The sequence below is a fragment of the Cotesia glomerata genome, linkage group LG8 (genome assembly GCF_020080835.1).
Source record: "Cotesia glomerata isolate CgM1 linkage group LG8, MPM_Cglom_v2.3, whole genome shotgun sequence".
NCBI classification, from domain to species: domain Eukaryota; kingdom Metazoa; phylum Arthropoda; class Insecta; order Hymenoptera; family Braconidae; genus Cotesia; species Cotesia glomerata.
Genome location: NC_058165.1, coordinates 4936900 through 4964028, shown reverse-complemented (window position 1 = coordinate 4964028; position 27129 = coordinate 4936900). Strand labels below are relative to the sequence as shown.

Genomic DNA, 27129 nt, shown 5'->3' with positions numbered 1-27129 from the left:
TACTTGTAAGCTACTCGAATTTACAATTTCGCGTGGGAGTTCTTCCCAAAGCTTTATTACAGTTACCAAAAAAGATTTCTCTAAGTAGCTTGTAGTAAAAAGAGGTAGTTTGAAGGAGGTGTGCTTTTTTGCAGCCAATCGATTTGAACGTCGAACATCAGCTTCCTCAACGAATAAATCGCGCAAATACTCCGGCTTTCCATTCTCGAGTAATTTGTACAAGTAGCAAATCGCATAATACAATCTACGATATTTGTAAGCCACCCTAGCTCTTTACGGTGAGGACTAATATGCTCATCTTTTTTGATATTGAAAATAAATCTGATGGAAGAATTTACTGCTCGCTGAAGTTTTAGATCATTTTCAGCAGTAGAGTCAATGAGTACAATAGAGCAGTAATCAATGAGTGGTAGGATGGTAGCTTAATTAATTTCTATTAATTAATGGTATTGCTACCAATTAATTTCGGTAAATTAAATCTACGTAGCCTAATAATTAATAAAAAAAAAAAAAAAAAAAAAAAAACAGTAGGTTTCCGGGATATTTAATCAAATAATTAGATTTGAAAATTGTAATTTTTACATGTCGGTAAATGAAGATTTCACCAGCCGTGTATTTAGTTAAGAATTTAATGCATTAACGATTTAAAAAAAAATTTATTTTCATTGAATTTGATTGAAAAAATAATAAGCTTTCGATTAAAACATTAAAAAAATAGCTTTCCGAACGTATTACGGAGATATTTTATATTTTTTATGGAAAATCACAACGAACTTCTGTTCTTTAAAGTCTTGTATTTGACTTGGCAACACCGCTTGCGCAATTACCCGGCGCATAAGTAACCGCGATTTTTTAAATGCTAGAAGATCTTAGTCATTTTAGTTAGACAGTAAACATAAATAAGTTTTAATGTTAGGGAACTTTTGCGGTGTTGTCAAGTATATACCGGTAATTCAGAGTGCTATATTTTTTATTAGTCAATTAAATGCTAATAATTATTCAATGAGTAAATTTTTCGGAAATTTTCTCAAAAATGTTATTAATTAATTTAAAAATTAATTTTAAGATGCGTAACAAAAGTATTTCTACGTATTATTTTTTTATAGACATTCTTTACCCTAGGAGGGTACTCGGATCTCCTTAAGGAGATCCACGCGAAATAGTCTAATTTTTAAAACTTCGTGAAAATTTGTAAATTCAATCTACGTAGCCTAATAATTAATAAAAAAATTAATAAACAGTAGGTTAGGTTGGCAATAGCCTAATCGGCTCGGTACCTGCATTTCGAAAGAGTGGGACCAGGGTTCGATTCCGGCGCGCACCAATATTTTTCAATGATTATAAACTAAGAATATGTGCGTTTCATTGCCAGCCTCTGTACCGGTCGGGTTTTCTGTGGTTTTCCCATATAGTTATGGAGGTAAAATGTCATTATAGAAGTACCTCCATACTATTTAAGACCGTAATGCAAATGCAGGTACTGATTATAACGCGTAAGTCGGCCACAGTCGCAGCACATGTGTGTCGGGCATGAAAAAATCCCGACATGCAGGGGGGTGGGGACGAAAAAGTGGTTGAGAGTTATAATGACGGGGTTGAGAGATTATATTGCGGAGAAAAAAGTGGAGAGACAATAATTCCCCACCCTCCCTTGTAAAACACTCTACAGTGATACAAGTAAAACCATCCTCAATTATAACCTTAATAATAAACAGTAGGTTTCCGGGATATTTAATCAAATAATTAGGTTTGAAAATTGTTAATTTTACATGTAGGTAAATGAAGATTCCACCAGCCGTGTATTTGGTTAAGAATTTAATGCATTAACGATTTTAAAAAAATTTTATTTTCATTGAATTTGATTAAAAAAATAATAAGCTTTCGATTAAAACAATAAAAAAAATAGCTTTCCGAACGTATTACGGAGATATTTTATATTTTTTATGGAAAATCACAAAGAACTTCCGTTCTTTAAAGTCTTGTATTTGACTTGGCAACACCGCTTGCGCAATTACCCGGCGCATAAGTAACCGCGATTTTTTAAATGCTAGAAGATCTTAGTCATTTTAGTTAGACAGTAAACATAAATAAGTTTTAATGTTAGGGAACTTTTGCGGTGTTGTCAAGTATATATCGGTAATTCAGAGTGCTATATTTTTTATTAGTCAGTTAAATGTTAATAATTATTTAATGAGTAAATTTTTCGGAAATTTTCTCAAAAACGTTATTAATTAATTTAAAAATTAATTTTAAGATGCGTAACAAAAGTATTTCTACGTATTATTTTTTTATAGACATTCTTTACCCTAGGAGGGTACTCGGATCTCCTTAATTAAAAATATTTTAATGTTTATTAATATAAATTGTATTAAGAAATCCAAACCTTTGATTTCAGACGAAGAATAAAATTTTCGCGAAATGCATCATAAATTAAATTAAAGTTATCTGACTTGATTCTTTGCTCGAGTAACTTTAGTCGATAGCATTTGCAATACGTGATAAAATAAATAACAAATTGACCTTTTGGAGTAACTTTAAAAAGCACTACTTTTTACAGCTTAACTTTATTTCAAACCCGAGGCAAGTTTTTTTTTGGGTAAAGTTAGTACTTTTAGAGCAAACAGTTTTTTTAACTTTCCCAGAGTTTCTAAAATTTGTTTTTTCATTGAGTACAAAGAAAAAAATTCAGATGTACTAGGATTAATCTTCTTTGACCTACTGAAGTTATATATTATAAAATTAACTATTTTACTAATTTATTATTCTTTTACTTTCAAATGTGGTATGTTTAATGTTTTTATAAATAATTTCAAAGTTTCTAACAAACATTTCGACAAGTCATAAACATTCCATAGGTAAAGAATCTCCCAACAATACATACCCTGCTACGTTGGTAAATATACTTGCTTGTTTACGTATTCTCCGAGCTAAAAATTATCGTTTGCAGACACTCGAGTGTATATAAATACAAACATAATATTCAATGCCAAATCATGCAGTTTTTGACACAATAATTTTTACATTGCATAATTTTTATTTTTATTTTTAGATTTGTATTTCAAATTGAAAATTTTTTGGAAATTATTCATTTTTAAAGAAAAAATTCTGAATTATAAATTATAAATTATTTATATGATTTTTTATTTTTGAAAAAATTGTTTTCTTCTTATTAGATATTTTTATATTCGCTAAAAATTTTCAATTTTCAATTTTGTAAAAAAAATATTAGATTTTATTTTTCTTTAAATAAAATTTTAATCTAGTTATTTAAAAATTTCATAAAATTATATAATTTTATTATTAAAAATAGTTACACTATAAAATACATATTTATATCTATTATTTATGTTTCATCATTGAGTAAATAAGAAAAAATATAGGATAAAGTTTTAATAAAATTATTTTTTTAAAACTTTTATCATAAAATTACATTTAAAAATTTTTTAATTCTTGATTTTCATTTTTTAATAATAATTAACTAAATCTATAATTTTGACTTTGATAATAAAATTTAATTTTATTATTAATTAATTTTAATATGTAATAAACTTTCAATTTTATCTATATTATTAAGAGAATAAGAAGAATTTTATGTCTAGGATAGTCATATAATAAAATCGGTTTTTTTTTAGTGAAATTTAGTGTCATTGCGAAGTTCTTGATTTGAATTTGTGCCATTTCAAGGTTTCATATCATTCTCACCGATAGTCAATTTATTATGATAAGTATTTAGGCTGCATTCGAAAATACTCAATCTCTAGATACATAATTAAGAAATTACCTTGTATCTTGTGAAATATTGACATTTTTAAAGATATAAGCTCCTCCCGATGTTACACTCATCAAGACCTTTCATTTGAGTACCCACATCAATTTTTCATATATTTATATATATCACTAATATATCAAATATCATATATACAAAATATATATGAAAAATGCGTGTGGATACTTAAATAAAAGGTCTCGATGAGCATAACACCAAAATGACCTTATATCTTCATAAATGTCAATAATTAAGAAATTACTTTGTATCTTTTGAACTATCGACATTCTTAAAGATATAAGCTCATACCGATGTTACACTCATCGAGACCTTTCATTTGAGTACCCACATCAATTTTTTATATATTTATATATATCATATATAAATATATGAAAAATATATCAAAAATGCATGTGGGTACTCAAATGAAGGCTCTTGATGAGTGTGACATAGGGATGAGCTTATATCTTTAAGAATGTCAATACTTAAGAAAGTACAGAGCAATTTAACAAATATCTTGTAAACTATTGACATTTTTAAAAATATAAGCTCACCCCGACATTACACTCATCGAGACCATTCATTTGAGTACCCACATCAATTTTTCATATATTTTATATATTTATATATTTCATAAATACCATATGTATGTAAAATATATAAAAAATACATGTGGGTATTCAAATGAAAGCTCTTGATGAGTGTAACATCGAGATGAGCTTATAACTTCAAAATATATATTATATATATGTATATATGAAAAATATATGAAAATGCATGTGGGTACTCAAATGAAAGCTCTTGATGAGTGTAACGCCGGAATGAGCATATATCTTTAAAAAAGTCAATGTTTAAGAAAGTACAGTGCAATTTAACAAAAGTCATTATTTAATAAAGCAAAATTTAATTTATTTGTAGTTCACAAGTCACGGCAGTCACATCGTGACTGCAAGAATGCTAGTTATTTGTTATTTTTCAATAAAATAAAATAAAATTTTCAAATGAAGAAATGACAAGAATGTAATTTAAGAAAAAAAAAATAATGAATGGATTGACCTGAAGGGTCAATTATTTTTCACAAAAAATTAAACTGTCAGTGACTCAACTATTTATAAATATGTGTTTACATGTTTAAAAAAAAATGTAATAAGCTACGGTATTTTTAAGACATTTTATCCACCGGGATTCTTGTATTCCACCAACCATCTAAAATTTTATTTTTAGACAAACCTTATACTCTACATACTCTTCTCAGTATGTATGATGTCACATTTTCAAAGTCTAAGTTTTATTTTATGAATTTAAACCAGTTGCTTTTCAATCGACTGAACTACCGCATAATATTATATTATATATAATATTATTAACTGTAAAAATTTTAATTTTTATATTAATAAATAATAATAACAATAATAATAATAAAATAAATTAATTTTTTAATTATGATAATGAGACTGAAAATTGGTAATCAATTTTATTTACTTGAGTATTATGAATCTTTTGATAATTTACAATCAAATAATGAAATAAATAATAATAACAATAATCAAAATAATAATAATAATGATAATAAAATTTTTAATAAAAACAGTATTAAAAAAACTTTAAATGAATTAATACCTGAAAATAATAAAGATAGTGTAAAAAAAAATTTAACTGACTCAATAAATATTTCAACAACAAAAATGTTTAAGTGCCCACGAAAAAAACGTCGATATTTATGGAATGTAAGAGTTGAAAAATTAAAAATATATTTAATCGGTGACTACTTACGTCAATTAATTCTGGAAGACTTAACGTCATCGATTACGCCCAATAAAAGTAAAGAAGAAATAGCAGAGGAGAGATGCAAAAAAATTCAAAAGTATCTTAACAGCAAAGCTGGATTACTAAAAACATCCTCTAAATCAATAAATCAAGAGCTTAAGTATTTGTACTTAAATAATTGTAATACTGAATTAAATAATAATAATAATAATCTATATAATTATTCCAGTAATAATAGTAATTATTGCTGTAACAATGATTACTGTTTTTACAATTTTAATGATCTCGATAATTTAAATAATAAAAAACTTAAAATCAATAGATTAAATTACTGTAGAAAAAATTATTGTACACCGATAAATTGTTGTGATATTCATGTTAATTTTATTTATCATATTCGCAATGGAATTAAGAAAAAAAAGCGAGGTAATTTGGACAGTCACATTAAATGTAAAGATGACGATAAATTTTGTGATAATTCAGAAGAACATTTTATTGTGCAAGTGGTGGATAAAACCTTGAAAATTCCGGATTTTACTGATTATGATAAAAAAATAATTAATAGAAATGCCGCACTATATAATAGTGAAGTTAAATCAGGGACAAATGTAGCCGATGATTATTTCCGACAAGTTTACGAACTTTTGAAGTACCAGCGTAATAAAGAAAAGAAAATTTTTAATGAAAAAAGTAATCGTCATAAAGTTACAGCTGGGTTCTGTCAAGATGAAAAGAAAGACCGAGAAAAATTTAAAGATGAAAACCGAGGTAATTTGTTTTTTATACATATATTTTACTTCAATTACTTTTTTCGGACTTTTTATTTGTGAACTTGCGAAGAAATACTCTCGATAAATTTAAAGAGTTAATTATGTTTAATTAAGAAAAATTTTAGAACTGATTTTTAAAATTTTTTTTTATAAAAAAAATTTTTTTTATCTATTTATCAAAAATTTAGTTACTTATATAAAGAAAAATATTAAAATTGAATAAATAATTTATTTTAAAATAAAATTTATTTATATTAAATTACTTTTCTATAATTTTTAAAAATTAAAATAAAAATTTTTTTATAATAATAATGATAATAAAAATAATTTTTTAAATTTAATAATTAACAATATTTCAAATGTTTAATTAAGAAAAATTTTAAACTGATTTTTTGACTTTTTTTTTTACAAAAAATAAAAAAGTCAAATGAAATTTTTAAAAATTTTATTTATCAAAAATTGAATTATTTATATAGAAAAAAATATTAAAATTGAATAAATTTATATATTGAATAAATTTATATATTGAATAAATAATAAAATATTCAATATATGACTTATTTTTCGACATATCTTAATTAATCAAAATTGAGAGAGTAAATAAGTTGAAAAAAAAAAAATTAATTTCTTCACGAAGAAATTTTTTTTTATAATTTTTTAATAAAACACAGTAAATCCAACATTAAACTGAGATTTAAGGTAGTTATATGGTATAATATTGTCAAAAAATTAGAGATTATACGCGCCGCAAAAGTATATGAGCTTGTAGCTAAGTAATCCATAATTTTCACGCAAAACTGTACCCCTGGAGATGCAACCCATACAATTGTTTCTGTTCGACTCTATAGATATATACTTTTTCATAAATTTTTGAACTTTAATCCGTTATTTATAAATAATTAGACGGTCAAAATTTTTTTCTTATTTTTTTTTAAACTCTCAACAAATACATTAAAAGACTGTGAGTTTTTTGAAAGTTTCCGACAGTTAGTTTTTTTTTTATAACTAAGAAACTGATAAAGAACTGCAGAGAGCGTATGCAATCAATGTTAAATATCCAATTTTTAATTGAATTCATCTCGGGTTATAGGTGGTTAATCGACTTCAAATTTTTAGGGTAATTGTATCATCATGTCCTTATAATAAGTATACAAAAATTTAGAATTTTCTGACGGTATGCCGTAACCACGACAACTACTTTAAATCTTTAATATTATCATTAGGTGACAAGATACAATGTAATTGTTCAATTATTAATATTTTTGAAGATATAAGCTCATCCTGATGTTACCCTCATCGGGACCTTTTATTTGAGTACTCACATGAATTTTTGATATATTTTATATATATGATATTTCGTATATTTGTGAAATATATAAAAAATTAATGTGGGTATTCAAATGAAAGGTCTCGATAAAAGTAACATTAGGATGAGCTTATATCTTTAAAAATATCATTAGGTGACGAGATACAGTGTAATTTCTTAATTATAGATATTTTTAAAGGGAATTCATCTCGGCTTATAGGTAGTCAATCGACTTCAAATTTTTAGGGTAATTGTATCATCATGTCATTAATAAGTATACAAAAATTTAGAATTTTCTGACGGTATGCCGTAACCACGACAACTACTTTAAATTTTTAATATTATCATAAGGTGACAAGATACAATGTAATTGTTCAATTATTAATATTTTTAAAGATATAAGCTCATCCTGATGTTACCCTCATCGAGACCTTTCATTTGAGTACTCACATGAATTTTTTATATATTTTATATATATGATATTTCTGATATTTGTGAAATATATAAAATATATAAAAAATTCATGTGGGTATTCAAATGAAAAGTCTCGATAAGAGTAACATTAGGATGAGCTTACATCTTTGAAAATATCAATAGGTGACGAGATACAGTGTAATTTCTTAATTATAGATATTTTTAAAGATATAAAGGTAATTCATCTCGGGTTATAGGTAGTCAATCGACTTCAAATTTTTAGGGTAATTTTATCATCATGTCCTTAATAAGTATACAAAAATTTAGAATTTTCTGATGGTATGCCGTAACCACGACAACTACCTTAAATCTTTAATATTATCATTAGGTGACAAGATACAATGTAATTGTTCAATTATTAATATTTTTAAAGATATAAGCTCATCCTGATGTTACCCTCATCGAGACCTTTCATTTGAGTACTCACATGAATTTTTTATATATTTTATATATATGATATTTCTGATATTTGTAAAATATATAAAATATATAAAAAATTAATGTGGGTATTCAAATGAAAGGTCTCGATAAGAGTAACATTAGGATGAGCTTATATCTTTAAAAATATCATTAGGTGACGAGATACAGTGTAATTTCTTAATTATAGATATTTTTAAAGATATAAAGAGAATTCATCTCGGGCTATAGGTAGTCAATCGACTTCAAATTTTTAGGGTAATTTTATCATCATGTCTTTAATAAGTATACAAAAATTTAGAATTTTCTGATGGTATGCCGTAACCACGACAACTACCTTAAATCTTTAATATTATCATTAGGTGACAAGATACAATGTAATTGTTCAATTATTAATATTTTTAAAGATATAAGCTCATCCTGATGTTACCCTCATCGAGACATTTAATTTGAGTACTCACATGAATTTTTTATATATTTTATATATATGATATTTCTGATATTTGTGAAATATATAAAATATATAAAAAATTCATGTGGGTATTCAAATGAAAGCTCTCGATAAGAGTAACATTAAGATGAGCTTATATCTTTAAAAATATCATTAGGTGACGAGATACAGTGTTATTTCATAATTATAGATATTTTTAAAGAGAATTCATCTCGGGTTATAGGTAGTCAATCGACTTCAAATTTTTAGGGTAATTGTATCATCATGTCCTTAATAAATATACAAAAATTTAGAATTTTCTGACGGTATGCCTTAACCATGATACGACCTTAAGAACATACGCGAAAAGTTCCGAGATTGCTCTACAGAGTTAATCGATTGTCATAGTTTTTAGGTCGACTTTTTATAGAAATCTAGTTATTTTAATGACTTGTAAAACACAACTTTCAAAAATTTTTGCTCTATATTCACTTGTGATGAATAAAATCTAAAAATAGCATTCAAGTGTTAATAAATATATAAACTGTACGCTACTATATGTATATGATGCGTCGAGATTACTTTCATAATATAAATTGTAATTACTGAAATTAAGTTTTATTCAAATATTCATTCGGTCAATGTTCTTGTTTAATTAATAAATTATAAAAAGAAAAAAAAATAGCAAACTTGTTTAGAGAAAGTAGTTCCTTACAATTTTGATTTTATTTAATTCACTTTCATTAATTTATCAATTACTATCGTTTTAATGACAAATTATGAATTAATTTTAAACGCAACATTTTTATATGTGAAACAAGTTTATATTTTTTCTTTCTATTAAATATATTTTCGGGGAGATAAAAATTATATTCTGAGTTTTGTAAAAAATTTTTATGATATAAAAACATTTTAATTTTTAAAGTTATAATTATATAAAATCAATGGATTGAGTACTTCTGTAAATCGGATAAGCTTCATGACCTTTTTTCATCTCTGTATATATCTGTAAATAAGTACAAAGGATGATAAATCTCGAAGAAGATCCGTAGCTACTTTAGAACTGAAAAAAAAAAAGTTGTTACTATAAAAAGAAAAAAAAGATAATTCATGCAATTGTGTAAAGGTAAAAAAAAAAGGGATTATTTATTTTTTTATTTAATTAAAAAATGTTTAATTGGCGAACTTTGTACGTTAGACTTTCATTCATTAGCTTTGTACTTTTAAGTGCAGTGAAATATTTTTTTTTTTTAGTAATAAACATCAAAGGATTTATAATTGCTGGAAGTTAATATTTGTCTTCGATAAATCCCTGAAAGTATTTAATTTTTACAACTCGAGTAAAGAAACGTAATGAAATTAATTTAATAAGGGTAAGTTGGGCAGAGTTAATTTTATTAATAATACATTTTTATTATTAAATACAATTAATTTTATTTTATTTTATTTTCCTTATAAACGTGGCCAAAAAAAAATCTATTAGTGTATTTTTTCAAACAATTATTTGTTCAATAATAAATTGATTTATTTGAGAATATCTATCAGAATAAAATTTTTTCCTCGATGGGCAGAAAGCGTCAACTTTCGGCCCGCTGCGCTAAACGAAAGTGTCACTTTCTGCCTTCGTCGAGCAAAATAGTATACACTCCACGGGAAGTAAATAAGAAAGCCTCAGATCACATGTTTGTCAACCTCGGCTTCGCCTCGGCCGACAATTACATGTGATCTGAGACATTTCTTACTTTACTTCCCTAGGTGTGTAATATACTATTTTCTTACTACACCGGTCGAAAGTACGGGTTCCCGCTGCGATTTCACGGCAGAAAGCCTCAGTTTTATGCCGTGATCAAGTCGCGCATGCGCCCTACGACGGGGAGCCGAAATAATGTATTCATGCACTGACAACGAGATACGAGGCGGCAGAAAGTCCGAAAGTCGGTAGTCGCGCTCACTCTATTACTTATGTTTATAAGCCTAACCTTGTGATTATTATGAATGTATCTATCTTGTTATGTGTCGATGATTTTAGGTTGAAACTAAGTTAATTAAAGAAAATAAATATTTATTTTAATGAAATGAGACTTATTAAATATTTAAATTACAAAAAAAAAACGAGAAATATTTTTTATTCTGATAGATATTTTCAAATAAATAAATTCATTATTGAACAAATAATTATTTGAAAAAATACACAGATTTTTTTCTTAATTTTTTTTTCTATGCATTTTACGATTATAATTTCATTTTTCTATTTTTTTTTTATTTTTAAAATCAGTTAATTTATAATATATTTATAATTTGAAATTTATTTAATTAATTAAGATCTTTTCTCAAAAGAAAGTAGTAATATGATAGATTATAACTTAATATCTTTATTGACAGGTGTATTTGATGCCTGCCCTGCCCCCCCCCTCCTCCTCTCGACCAGCAGCACTCGCTTCGCTCGTGCCGCAAATGTCGGGGGCAGGCATCAATTTTTTTCAACGCAATTTTTTGCGTACTTTTGACCGGATAGCAAGAAAACTAGTATACACAACGAGGGCAGAAATTTGAGAGCCCTGAACTGCGCGCCATGTGCCCGAGGCGAAGCCGAGGGCATCATGGCGCGCAATGCAGGAATCTCAACTTTTTGCCCTTGTAGTGTAATATACTATTTCTCACCTCCGGGCGGAAAGCGTCAATTTTCCTCCCGCTGCGCTAAACGAAAATGCCGCTTTCCGCCTCCGTCGAGGAGAAAAATAGTATACACACCACGGCAGTCAGAAAGCCTCAGATCACATGTTTATTGACCTCGGCTTCGCCTCGGACAACAATTACATGTGATCTGAGACATTTCTTATTTTACTGCCCTAGATGTGTAATATACTATTTCTCCTCTCCGGGCGGAAAGCCTCAATTTTCCGCCCGCTGCGCTAAACGAAAATGCCGCTTTCCGCCTCCGTCGAGGAGAAAAATAGTATTCTCACCACGATCAGGAAATAAGAAAGCCTCAGATCACATGTTTGTCGACCTCGGCTTCGCCTCGGTCAACAATTACATGTAATCTGAGACATTTCTTATTTTCCTGCCCTAGGTAAGAAAAATACTAATACTTCTTCAGCTAAATAAATCTTTTAAATATTTTATTAATTTCTCTTTAAAAATAATTTTTTTTTCAATGCAAAAAAAAAAATTAAAAGAAATCCTTATTAAAACAATAAATTATTTTCTCTCTCATAAAAAAATTTCCGCTTACAAGTTAATGAGCAAACTTTTCTTCCCAAACTTAAATTTACATCATTAACTTTAAATCAAACTGAAGAAAATTAATTTTCTTAAATTTCTTTATTCTTCCTCCTCCAAAAGAAAGCCTAAAAAAAAAAATAAAATTCCCCGACAGACTAAAAAGGCAACCCCAAGTAAAGAATCACTCATTAACCCAGCATTTTCCAGCAGATATCCGAAATATAAAACACAATAGCTCGAAGTCTCGTCATTAAGCACTCGATTGGTAAAATTGCGGTAAAAGGTGTAGAGGTGGAAAGCTGAGTGTGCGACTTGGATCGGCTGGTAGTGGGTGAGAGGGAATTCTGTAGGGGGTGAGATGTGATGGGTAGGGGGTGAAAAAGCTGGGATAAGCAACCTTGGATAGGTTTGCGGGCGCAGCCAGGGGTAGTGGCGCCATCGAGCCATACCGTGACGTCGGGTGTGTTGGATAGGGTGTCAGAGACGTACCAGTGTCTAGGCACCAGCATCAGTACTCGAATGTCAGCACGCGTGTCGCATATCGCAATCCCACATTATCCATTACTACAATTACAATTACAATTAGTATATCTGTTTCTATGACAAGTACTAGTGCAAGTGTCTTCAAATTTTCCCTTGGTAAAAAATTTCTTATTCGCAAAATTTAAATTCGTTAATTAAAATGTAAATAGTGTCTGGAAATTAATCTCCAATAAAATCCCGTAAATATTTTTCGCGCAATCAGGTAATAAATTTATTGGTAGCTAAATCCCGCACCATTGATAGGCTCTAATCCATAATACGGTGATTAATTATCCAGCGATCTGCGGAAAACGTATTGCAAATAAATCCTGTATAATATACTCACAATTTATTAGAATAAAAAATTTAATTACAAATGCGGACTATGAAAATTAAGTGTAACTAATTTTAATTCTAACTATAGAATGTTTATTAATTAATTAAATTTTTACTCTACCTCGTCAATTAATAATAATAGTAAAAAAATTAATATGAATTGTTTATTGTCGCTTGATAAAATAAAAATTAAGTCGGAATTTTTATTCATTAAAGCTGTCGCGTTTTCGATTAATTATATTACATAGTATTTAATTGTTATTTATGGAATTTTTTTAAAAATTTGTGGGGCTTGGAGGAATTATTTTTATGGATAATATATAAATGTATAAATATATGAATGTATAGTTATTGATAAGTGACAATATTTAACGTCCTCAAGAATGTGCCTTGTGAATAGTCGCGAGTTTATGAGAAGATATATTTACGATGGCACTATTTGCATTTGTTAAATGTTACATTGATGGGAGGGTAGCTTAGACCTTCTTATAATGATAATGATAATTTATAAGAATAATAATAATAATGAGAAATGAACAGTTGATGCAATTAATACGCAATGAGTTCAATAGGGAGGAAATAATTGTCAATTGCAAGACGGATTTGTAAGTATCTATTTGTAATTTTTTTATAAGTTTATTAGATTATTAATTACTGTAATTATTAATTTAAAAATTCTAAAATAAGTCTAGAAAATTATTTTTAAAAATTGTTATTTTTTAGAAGATGAAAATGAATTTTTTAAATAAATTTTTCTTGCTATAAAATTTATTTATTTAAAAAAGTAAAATAATTATCAGTACACTGATAGAAGGATTTATTAACTATTAATAAGTTAATTTATTTGAAGACAATTATTTAATTTATTATTAAATTTTAATAGATATTTTTAGTCATGCTGAAGTTATAGCTGACATATGATTTCTTTTAATAATACTTAAGTTAGCTGACATTTTTAATTTTTTTTCATTTATTAAATTAGAGCTAAAAAATATTTTTAAAAAATTGCACTTATAGTTTTTAAAGTTTTTTACAAATGAAAATTTTTTTTTTTGTAATAATTATTTCAATGAAAAAAAATTATAAAAGTTTTTAGATGCACTGATAGAAGGTTTTATTAACTATTAATAATTTAATTTATTTAAAGACAATTATTTAATTCATTACATTTTAATAAATATTTTTTAACATTCAATAAATATTTATTTGGGAGGAAAGTACAATTATTAATAGTTAATAAGTATTTATTAATGTTTAACAAATATTTATTAACATTTAATAAATCGTATTTAATAAATAATTTATTAACTGTTAATAAATATTTACTAAATTCTATGATGTTAAAAAATCATTTATTAACAATTAATAAAGCTTATTAAATATAAACAAATTCTTCTGTCAATACACTGATAGAAGAATATATTAACTATTAATAATTTAATTTATTTAAAGACAATTATTTAATTTATTAAATTTTAATAATTATTTTTTAACATTCAATAAATATTTATTTGGGAGGAAAGTAAATTTATTAATAGTTAATAAGTATTTATTAATAGTTAACAAATATTTATAAACAGTTAATATAAATATTTTGTTGAGAGAATTTGTTTCGCTTGCAATGTTATATGATATGAAGATTGCTTATAAATAAAAATCATCTTTATAAATTATTTGCATTAATTATATTACATTATAATAACGATTATTGTAAAATACCAAATTCTATCACAGCTCATAATTATCTTTTATATTTTTAAATATTAAAAACGTTAATTTATTTAGTGAATTTAATTATTATTATGTATTTCAACTATAGAGTTATAAAAAGTGTCAAAAGAAAAATGCGATTTTTGCTTTTTATTTTAAATAAATATTTGTTAACAGTTAATAAATATTCATTAACCATTAATAAATATTTATTAACAGTTAATAAATTGTACTTAATAAATTACTTATTAACTGGTAATAAATATTTGTTAACTGTTAACAAATATTTATCAATATTTAATAAGTCGTATTCAATAAATAATTTATTAACTGTTAATAAATATTTATTAAATCCTATGATGTTAAAAAATTATTTATTAACAGTTAATAAAGCTTATTAAATATAAACAAATTCTTCTATCAGTGTATCATAAAAATTAATAGATTTTTTGTTTTTAAGAAATATTAATTACAACTAAAAATAAATTGAAAATTTAGGTTTACGTTTTTGGAATATATTTTCAAACATTTTATTTACATTGATCCAATTGGCAAACTGTGTGTTTTGCTGTTAAATTAGGTCACGGGTCAGGTCAAGAATAAGAGGGTATTTTGTTATTTTCTGCTGAAATGGAATGTTTTATTATTTTCTACTACAATTGAGAGTAAATTCAAATTAAAGTAGGGTAATTTATAAGTAAGCTTTTTCCTAAATTAAAAATTCTATTTAATTTTTTTTTATTTTTAACACAATAGTACCTTTTTATTCAATTGGAGTTTTTTGTTTGTTTTGTAGAATAAATTCGTTTATTCAACTATTCAATCATTTTTTAATCACAGATTTTAATTAATTTTTTTTTTTCATAAAAAAAATTTTGTAAATTTTTTTTATTAAAACATCAATTTTTTCAATAGCCTCAATTCTACGTAACAGATTAATTTAGCGGTTTTAATATAATATCGGAGTTTTTAGGTACTTCATAAAATACACATTTTATTTTTATTTAAATTTTTGTGGATAAATATTATTTTTTTTTTTATATTAACTTTTTAAGTTTAAAGTAAAATTTAAAAAGTTAATTTTTTTTTAATATTTAGAAATTTAATTATTTACTAAAAATTTATTGTCAAAAATAAAAATCACAAATTTTCTTATTTTTAATAAAAGATGAGTTAACATTTAAAAATAAATTAATCATATTTTTGTTAATATGTACTCGTTCTATGCACAGGTGCTATACGCACCTTTATAGAATTTTTTTTTTTGTAACGAGATTAATAATAATAATATTTTAGTTACAATAAATTATTTCCGTAATCTAAAAATAAAATAACACTAATGATTATTGATTGGTCTTTACTCATATATATTCAAAAAAAAAGTTAAATATAAATATTTTAATCTAAAAAAAGTTCCTAAGTAAATAAAATTTTTTTTCTATTTTTAAAAACTGTTAAAAAATAAATCATATACTAACAGATTAAATTTAAATATAAGATTTCCTCTCAAGTTTTTAAAGGAGGGGTGCCTTTCATAAAAATAAAAATAAAATTACTTAAAAATAATTTTTGAAACTTAAAAAATTTTTTTTTTAAATTAAATAAATCTACGAATGAATTATTCTACAAAATTAATAAATTTTCCTTTTCTTCTCTATGATAGAAAAATCTAATAAACACGTTGCTTAGTAACTTTAAACCAAACAAATACATTTATCGATTTGCGTTCAACAAACTCCAATTCATTATATCGCAAACTCGCTAAATATTTTATTTTATAAATTTAATTAAAATAATAATTAATAATAATCTAAATTCTTTTACTCTATTCATCTGCAGTTCACAAAAAATTGAGAAAATAATTAATAAACGCACAGAAATGATAAAACAATTAAAAGTTCGCTGCATTTGAATTTAATAAAATCCTTTATGACATTAATTCGGAATACTAAATGCAAATTATAAATTAACAATAAAAAAGTAATGATTTAAAACAAAAATTAATAAAATTTTTACCTTTTCTTTATAGAAATTAAGTATATGTTTAACAACATTTTTAGTAAATTATAAAAAAATAATAAATTTAAGTTTTTTAGCTTTAGTTGAAATTCAATTTGTTTAATATACATCTCAAATAAAAACGAATATTTTATAGCTTTTTAAAATACAATAATTTTTCAGATATTAGTCAGATTATTATATTATCAGATATTACTCAACTCAAATCATTTTGAATTGTTTCAAATTGTTTTTAATCATTTCGAAATAGATTTCTTAATCAGGGTTAATGGAAATCTGCCAATTTTTCGGATTTTTATGAATAAATTATTGTGAAAAAGTTTTAATAAAAAAATTCCACTTCTAAAAGTTAAAAGAAAAAAAATCACATGGAAATTTTTTAAAAATATTTTTTGTTTCAATTTAGTTTTCATGAAAAATAAAAAAAAATTTTTATCTGATTTTAGTATCATAGAAATGTAATATTAAAATTAACAGAAAGTTTTAAATTTCTTGGATTTTTACAAATAAATTATTTAAAAAATTTTGGTAATAAAATTTCACATTTAAAAATTAAAAGTAAAATTTTTTTTTATAATTTATTTGCTATAAAAATCTTTTAAATTCTCAGCTGGTATCAGTATCATACAAATGTAATACTATAATTAATATTCATTTGTGAATTTTTTTTTTATTTTTATAAATAAATTATTAAAATATTTTAATACGAAAATTTCACATCTAAAAATTAAAAGTTAAATTTTTTTTATAATTTATTCCTTATCAAAATTTTCAAAATTCTCAGCTAACTTGAGCATCATACAAATGTAATACTAAAATTAACAGAAATTTGAAAATTTTTTTTATTTTCATGATTAAATTATAAAAAAATTTAAATAAAAAAATTCCACATCTAAAAATTAAAAAAAAAAATTACTGTAAAATTTTTTTATCAACATTTTTTTACTAATTTATTTGTTATAAAAATTGTCAGCTGTCAGCTTATTTCAGTATCATAATAAAAATTCATGACACTGAAGCTGACAGACATAAAGATTTTTTTAGAATTTTATGGCAATTAAATTATTATAAAAAAAAAATTAATTAAAAAATTCCATAAGTGAAAATCAATAAAAATTAAAAGTGAAAATTTTTATAAGCATTTTTTTATTACTATAATTGATTTGTTATAAAAACTTTTAAAATTGACTGCTGACAGCTACCTAATGAAAATTAAGTTTGCCGACATTAAAAAATTTTTATAATTTTTTTTTCTTGAAAAAATGATTACAAGAAAAGTAAAAAAAAAATTTTCACTTCTAAAAAACTTTAAATCTGTAAGTGCAATTTAAAAAAAATATGTTTTTGTTATAATTTAATTATTAAAAAAAAAAAATCAAAAGATTAAAACCGTCGGCTAACTTTAGTATTATAGTTCAGTATAATAAAAATTCAAATAATTCGCGGTCTTTTACCGAATTGCCACCACCCCCACTCAAATACCTACACATGTAAGAATTATAAGACAGAAGAAGGAGACTTGAGCCTGCTTGAGCCAGCACGAAATATACCTTTTATTAAACCAGTATACTTAAGTGCAAGTATAAACAGTTGACACAGTGCGGTACTATACACTCTACAGTCCTAACAATCCATGCGCGTACTTTTAAATCGCGTATCGCGTGGTTATAGCTGCATATTATGTCCACACAAATATAGTTAACTTCACTTGTCTATGTGTTTGTGTTTCATACTCTAGTGCATACTCTACGCGTCCATCTAGCGTGATAAATCGGTTAGACTATTTTTTTTTCTCATACGTATATATAGAATTAACAGCACAATGCACTCAATTATACATACATACTTATTTACACTCTGGGCATACGGCATATATGTAGATAATTGTTAGTCGTTAGTATATGATACATTTTGCATATACAAACTGTACATAAATATACACACATATAAAAAGAGTACATTTTCATTGAATAAATGCGAACTTGCTTTTGGTTTGTTCTTATATTTACTTGCTGTTTGCCGACTGTCCATGCTCTCATCATGGCATTAGTTGTTAATTACTAGTGTTATTTAAAGTGCAGTATTACTCATATCGTGTGCGCCTTTTATTTATTTGTTTTTGACTTTTTATTCAAGTGGTATTTTGATTTGAAAAATAATATTTTATACACAAGTGGATTAAGTGAAAGCTTATTTGTTTTTAAGACTTGGTAGTTTTCATTTTTCAAATTCTTTAGGTTGATTTTTTTTTTATTTTTAACTTTTGTTGTTAATTATTAATAAGTGATCTTATTTTTTTTTTTAATTACAAATTATTGTTTGTAAAAAGTGAAAAAGTTAGTAAAATTATTTTAAATATATTATTATTGCACAATGGAATTTTAAACGATGCTGGAATTAATAATCTGACGTTTCAGAATTTTTCTTGACAAATGTGATTGTTGACGCTTGAATTTTTTTTTTAATTGTGGATTAATTATTATAAAAATAATTTTTAAAAATGGAGTGAAATTTATTAAAAAAAAACTTTTTTTTAATTAAATGAATTTTTTATGACAATTAATTTAGCAGGCATTTTATAATTTTTTTAATAAATAAATTATGTCAAAAAATTGACTTAGAAAATTAAAAAAATAAAAAATCTAATTTTTTAGAAATAATTTTTCGGAGCAAATTTATAAAAATAAATTTAGCAGATATTTAATAATTAAAAAAATTTTTTTTTTAATAAATTATGGCAAAAAAATTAGAAAAAATAATTGACATGTAAAAATTAAAAAAAAAAAAATGCAATTTTTTAAAAGTAATTTTTTTGAACAAATTTGTTTGTTAAAAAAAATTAAAAAATTATCTAGTGACTGCTAACTTAATGTCAAAGCTAATTTATTTATTAAAAAAAAAAAAATCAAAAAATTGTCAAGCGACTGCTAACTTTAATGTCATGAATTTTCTAATATTTTCTTGGAATTAAAAATTTTCAGTCTTATAATTTTAGTAGCAATAAAATTAAATCTTTTGTCAGTGATAAAAAATTATAAATTGCAAGTTTCTTTGTTGTTTTCTGAAGAAAAAAAATTAATATTTGTGTAGCTGCAATAAAATTTGTTAGAAAAATTTTTATTTTAAATGAAAAAATTTTTTTACGGATTTTTAATATTTAGCCTGTCAAAAAAAATTTTTTTAAATTATTTTTTTCTTTACTATTGTGAAAATAATTTGATAAGTTAATTAAATTTTTTAATATAAAAGTTTTAAAAATATTTGTGCGAAGTAAAATTTAAAAAACATAAAAAATCCAATTTTTTAGAAATAATTTTTCGGAGCAAATTTATTTATTAAAGAAAAAAAATTAAAAAATTGTCAAGCGACTGCTAACTTTAATGTCATGAATTTTCTAATATTTTCTTGGAATTAAAAATTTTCAGTCTTATAATTTTAGTAGCAATAAAATTAAATCTTTTGTGAGTGATAAAAAATTATAAATTGCAAGTTTCTTTGTTGTTTTTTTAAGAAAAAAATTAATATTTGTGTTGCTGCAATAAAATTTTGTTAAAAAAATTTTTATTTTATATGAAAAAAATTTTTTTACGGATTTTTAATATTTAGTCTGTCAAAAAAAATTTTTTTTTATTATTTTTCTTTATTTTTGTGAAAATGATGAGTTAATTAAATTTTAATATAAAAGTTTTAAAGATTTTTGTGCAAAACAAAATTAAAAAAAAAATTTTTTTGAATTATTTTTTTTTTACAATTGTGAAAATAAATTGATGAGTTAATTAAATTTTTAATATAAAAGTTTTAAAAATTTTTGTGCAAAACAAAATTAAAAAAAAATATTTAATTAATACAGTATAATTATTTTCTAGTAGTTAAACATAAAACAAAAGTTTAAAAAATGATAATAAAACTACCAAGCTTTAATATACTCAACTTGTAAATTAAAAAAGTGTGTTCAGTATTTTTTTTAATTAGACGCTTAAATAATTATTTCATCATGTGCTTTAATTACTTGTTTGAGTTGTTAATTCTGTTTTATAATTGTCAGATGAAAATTAATTAAAGGGGTGTAACAAGTACCTTTGTTGATAATACACTTGTAACGTAGTAATAGAACACAGGCTTGTTTATTTTTATGTATCGTTATTCAAACAATTTTTTTTAACTGATGAGTAAAGAACAATACCACCAACAAAATGTATAATGACGTACATACACGTTTTGTAATTGTTATTTTGTTTTGACAGCTATTAATTCAAATAATTAGGAGTGAATTTTTTATAAAAATAAGTAATAAATATATAAGACATGGTGAATAAATTATTTAAAATTTGTGTTTTTAAACAACGAAATTGATAAATTGTTATTTTACGGATGAAGGACTTTGGCAAGTTGTTTTTTTTTTATTAATGTCCAATGGCAAATGTAGGTTGTCCTCGTCCTTGAATTATGCGTAAGTAAAAAATCAGTCCTTGAATTATATTATTTTAAGACTACAAATCTGTAACAATTTATAATCGGAAAATTTTTATTTATGGTAAAAAAATTTACTTGATTTAAAATCTGTCAATTTTTTTGATCACTAAACTATTATGAAAAAATTTTCAATAAAAAAATTCCATGCATAAAAATTCAAAAAAAATTACAAGCGTAATTTTTTTATAATTAATTTTTAATAGGAATTCATAAAATTGTCAGATTTCTGCTAATTTTAGATAATACTAAAGTTAGCCAACGATTTTAATTTTTTAATTTATTAAACTAGAACTAAAAAATGTTTTTTAAAAATTGCACTTATAGTTTTTCAAGTTTTTTACAAATAAAATTTTTTCTTTATTTTTTTGTAATAATTTTTCAATTAAAAAAAATGTTTTTTAAAAATTGTACTTATAGTTTTTCAAGTTTTTTACAAATAAAATTTTTTCTTTATTTTTTTGTAATAATTTTTCAATTGAAAAAAATGTTTGTTAAAAATTATACTTATAGTTTTTCAAGTTTTTTACAAATGTAATTTTTTCTATATTTTTTTATAATAATTTTTCAATTAAAAAAAATTATAAAAATTTTTAGATGTCGGCTAACTTAATTTTTATTAATTTTAGCATCATTTTATTAAAAAAATAAATTATAAGTATGTAGAAATTTTAAATGAAAAAATTTTACCATAAAAATATCAATTATTTTTTACCCTAGATTTTTTTTTGTTTACAACTATAAAACTACGTAATTTTAATGATAAAAACTTGTAAGTAAGTTTTATCTTTTTTTTTTTTTAATTTAATTTTTTAGTGATAGCAGTTGTTGCTAAGATAAATATCATAAAATTAAACTTGAAAATGAAATAAAAGGTTTTTATATAAATTAAAAAAATAATTCTTATTTCTAATATTTTAAATTATATACTCCATAATGCAAAATTTTGTCTACAAGCAATATAATGCACAAAAATATAATTCGGCTTCAATTAGTAGTTATATTTATTTATAACAATAAATTTTTTATCAAATATTTATTTTCTAAATGATAATTGAGTTATTTTAATTCTCAGAAAATTTCAATTAGACTAATTCGTATTTTTAATAATAATTAAACTTTTTATTGTTGAGCGCTCTTGCTAACTGCGTGCTAAATAAAAAAATAAAGTTTAAACTTGAAATTTTTTTACTAATTAAATTTATAAAAATAATAGTTTATTACAAGAATAATTAATTATTCACAAAAACAAGCTTATATTATAAATAGAATATTTATTAAAAGATAAATTGGGAGAAAAACAATTTTTAGGCAGAAAAAATTTCTTATTTGTTTTTTAAAATTTTTTATCAGTGTTGAGTCGATCAATATTTATGAATAAATAATAAAACGTCAAGGTAATTACCAAAAAAATATTTCCTTTAAAATTAATTCCGTAGTTTTTTGTTGTTGACAAATTATGTTAATTTATTTTTAAAATAAAAATATAACGCAGGACTATTTTTATGCCTAATATAATAATAAATTTTAAAGTGTTTTTTTTTTTTTTATCGAAAATTCACATATTTTTGTATAAATATTTAAAAAATTGATTATTTTGTAATTTAAAATTTAAAGTCTTTTAAAATGAAAAAAAAATTTATAACTGAGATAAAAAAAATTTTATAAATTTTTTTTGAAATAGATAAAAAAAAAAATAATATTTTTAATCTAAAATTAAAACAATATATTTTTTCAATTAAATTTGTTTAAAAAAAAATTTTTAAGTATTATAATTATTTAATAGTAAACCTGACCATGAAATTTTGCTTCAAAAATAATCCTAAAAATTTTATAAAATTTCCAAGTATTAAAAATAAATCTTAGTTGTAAAAATTTTAATTAAAGAATATATTTTTGTATCGAATATTTCATAAAAAAAAATTTTAATTTTTGTTATTACTGTTTTTTTTTTTAAACAATTATCTTAATGATTAAATATACTGTCTAAGAATTCTATATAAGGGTATAATACTCAGACCACATTATAAATAACGTCCACGGTTAACTCATAATGAATTTTTAGATAGTACCTATATTTATTTTAAACTTATAATTTATAATAATTGATATTAAATTGATTATTTAATTTATTAATTTAATTAATTAAATAACTTTTGCACCAAGTGAGAGTTTGATTAATTATTAATAAAATAGTTTTAAAGGGTAATGTTTTAAGAGCAGAGGATGATAAAAATTTAAAAGCTAGAAATCTCCATTTTCATTAATGCACTTTGTGATGTTAATAAACATTATAAGAGTATAATGATAGTAATTATACAAAAGTACAATCTCGTGCATCTCGGTATATAAAAAATATTCCAATTCTTTTATAGCGACGTTCAAGGGAAATAATAAAAGTTTACGTAAGCGCATTGCGTCATAGCTTCGTTTTAAAGGTGCAAAAAGTATTCTTAAAAATCCGACATAAAATGATAGAATTATCATGAATAGTTTTTTTTTATGTGCGTACTTATTTTTATTCGAGATTAAGTAATATAAATTTAGTTTGAAAAGAATTTTTTCTTTTTTCAATTTTTAGCTCCTTTAATTTAAAAAAAATGTATTTTACTTCAAAAGATTATTTAAAAATTAAAATCATAAAATTGTCGGATTTTTGCTAATTTCTCTACTTTCAATAATAAAGTTTTTTTTTTTTTTAATTTATAGGCTTTAAAACCTTGTAGGAAATGTAAAAACAATTTAATTGGTATATGATAATCATAATGAATAAATTTATGGAGATATTTAAGGTAGTTGTCGTGGTTAAGGCATACCGTCAGAAAATTCTAAATTTTTGTACACTTATTAAGGACATGATGATAAAATTACCCTAAAAATTTGGTCGATTGACTACCTATAACTGTATCTCGTCACCTAACGATATTTTTAAATATGTAAGCTCATCCTAATGTTACCCTTATCGAGACCTCTCATTTGAATACCCACATGAATTTTTTATATATTTTATATATTTTACAAATATCAGAAATATCATAAATATAAAATATATAAAAAATTCATGTGAGTACTCAAATGAAAGGTCTCGATGAGGGTAACATCAGGATGAGCTTATATCTTTAAAAATATTAATAATTGAACAATTACATTGTATCTTGTCACCTAATGATAATATTAAAGATTTAAAGTAGTTGTCGTGGTTACGGCATACCGTCAGAAAATTCTAAATTTTTGTATGCTTATTAAGGACATGATGATAAAATTACCCTAAAAATTTGAAGTCGATTGACTAGCTATAACCCGAGATGAATTCTCTTTATATCTTTAAAAATATCTATAATTAAGAAATTACACTGTATCTCGTCACCTAATGATATTTTTAAAGATATAAGCTCATCTTAATTTTACTCTTATCGAGACCTTTCATTTGAATACCCACATTAATTTTTTATATATTTTATATATTTTACAAATATCAGAAATATCATAAATATAAAATATATAAAAAATTCATGTGAGTACTCAAATGAAAGGTCTCGATGAGGGTAACATCAGGATGAGCTTATATCTTTAAAAATAGTAATAATTGAACAATTACATTGTATCTTGTCACCTAATGATAATATTAAAGATTTAAGGTAGTTGTCGTGGTTGAGGCATACCGTCAGAAAATTCTAAATTTTTGTATACTTATTAAGGACATGATGATAAAATTACCCTAAAAATTTGAAGTCGATTGACTACCTATAACCCGAGATGAATTCTCTTTATATCTTTAAAAATATCTATAATTAACCCCTTAATATTCGGCCTTGAATCACCACTCTTAATTCGAGTCATATGTCTTTTTCTTTAAGTGAGAGAGCTATAGTCTTTTTCGTATCGTAGAGAGGGTGCCAGAAAAGTAGTAGAAGGGGACGCATGGTCACACTACTACAACTAAACCGTCTTTCACACAACCGCATAGCGGACTATGATTGGCTATCTCTCCTAACAGCTCACACTGAGATTCATTGCGCTTCCAGAACATTAAAGGGTTGAGAAATTACACTGTATCTCGTCACCTAATGATATTTTTAAAGATATAAGATCATCATAATGTTACCCTTATCGAGACCTTTCATTTGAATACCCACATGAATTTTTTATATATTTTATATATTTCACAAATATCAGAAATATCATATATATAAAATATATAAAAAATTCATGTGTGTACTCAAATGAAAAGTCTCGATAAGGGTAACATCAGGATGAGCTTATATCTTTAAAAATATTAATGATTGAACAATTAAGGTAAAAGCCCCAATAGATGATCATGTACCAGTATATGATCACTCCATGTATTTGTATACCTATATTTGTGAATATAGATATACAAATACATGGAGTGATTATATACTGGTACGTGATCATCTATTGGGGCTTTTACCTTACATTGTATCTTGTCACTTAATGATAATATTAAAGATTTAAAGTAGTTGTCGTGGTTACGGCATACCCTCAGAAAATTCTAAATTTTTGTGTACTTATTAAGGACATGATGATACAATTACCCAAAAAATTTGAAGTCGATTGACCACCTATAACCCGAGATGAATTCAATTAAAAATTGGATATTTAACATTGATTGCATACGCTCTCTGCAGATCTGTACCACTTTCTTAGTTATAAAAAAAAAACTAACTGTCAGAAACTTTCAAAAAATTGACAGTCTTCTAATGTATTTGTTGTGAGTTTAAAAAAAAAATAAAAAAAAATTTTTGACCGATTAATTATTTTTAAGAACGGATTAAAGTTCAACAATTTATGAAAAAGTATATATCTACGGAGTCGAACAGAAACAATTGTATGGGATGCATCTCCACGGGTACAGTCTTCCGTAAAAATTATGGATTACTCAGCTACAAGTTCATATACTTTTGCGGCGCGTATAATCTCTAATTTTTTGACAATATTGTACCAAGATAACTACCTGAAAGCCTAATCTGAGTTACTCTGACTTACTTTAGACACGCAGGGATGTAACTGAAAATTCTAAATTTCTAAAAAAATAATTAATGAATCAACTCTTTGGCTTGTTAACCTTGTAGAGGGTGCAAAAACAATTGAATTGGTATATAATAATCAATAAAAATAAATTTATCTTGAGTTTAAGAACCTATTATTCCGACAATACGGATTGTCTATTATTTTTTGAACGCGAAGATATAAATTTAAAAATTCTAAATTTATAAAAAAATAATAAATTAACTAAATAATAATTATAAATTAATTTATCGAGAGATTTAAAGCCCATTATAAAAAAATTTTCCTTAATTATAGGTGAAGAAGCACTATTGTCCCCCGTAGTGGGTGGACCGAGTGTTACCTGTAGTTTCTACACCAAGAATAACAACAATAATAACAACAATGAAGAACAACAAATTATCGAAGACAATAACATAAATTCATACTTTTTACGGTCTAAAATTCGGCTTTACGATGACTTATCATCATCATCAACGTCATCTTTTAACAACGATCACGAAAAAAAAAATCCTGGTCAGCTTATTTCCGTAAAATGCAAAATAAACGCCAAGAAAGATATCAGTAAATATTTTGATTATCCTAACCGGGAAAATAATCAATCGCAGAATTATAATTTGAAAAAAAACCTTTTCAATCTAACTGGGAACGAGGACGCTCTTGACGATTCGGTAATGGGTTCTAATTTGAGTCGTCATCATGGTAAAGGTCTTACGGGACGCAGAACACAGTCATCAGGAAATCTTTGTGACTCAAAAGGAAAACTGAGTCATGTTGGTAAAATGCTTGTTCCTTGTTCGAGTTCATCGGAGGACAGGTATCTATAAAAAAATACCATTATTATTATTATTGAGCCTTTTCAAGGTCTCATATCATTCTCACCGATAGT

The 27129-nt window shown here is 24.2% G+C and overlaps 1 protein-coding gene across 3 annotated transcripts in view; it reads left to right on the top strand.

Annotated features, from left to right (window-relative positions):
- The first annotated feature begins 5402 nt into the window (after window positions 1-5402).
- Window positions 5403-27129, top strand: part of LOC123270612 (putative uncharacterized protein DDB_G0282133) — a 40416-nt gene continuing 18689 nt past the window's right edge. The window contains exons 1-2 of one of the 3 annotated variants that reach the window (XM_044736743.1): window positions 5403-6301; window positions 26538-27057. In XM_044736743.1, coding sequence (XP_044592678.1) covers window positions 5452-6301; window positions 26538-27057 — 1370 coding nt within the window. In that variant the 5' untranslated portion in view covers window positions 5403-5451. Of the gene's footprint in view, window positions 6302-13291; window positions 13619-21064; window positions 21193-26537; window positions 27058-27129 lie in introns of those variants that run through there. The other 2 variants (XM_044736745.1, XM_044736744.1) reach the window with 2 other exon arrangements.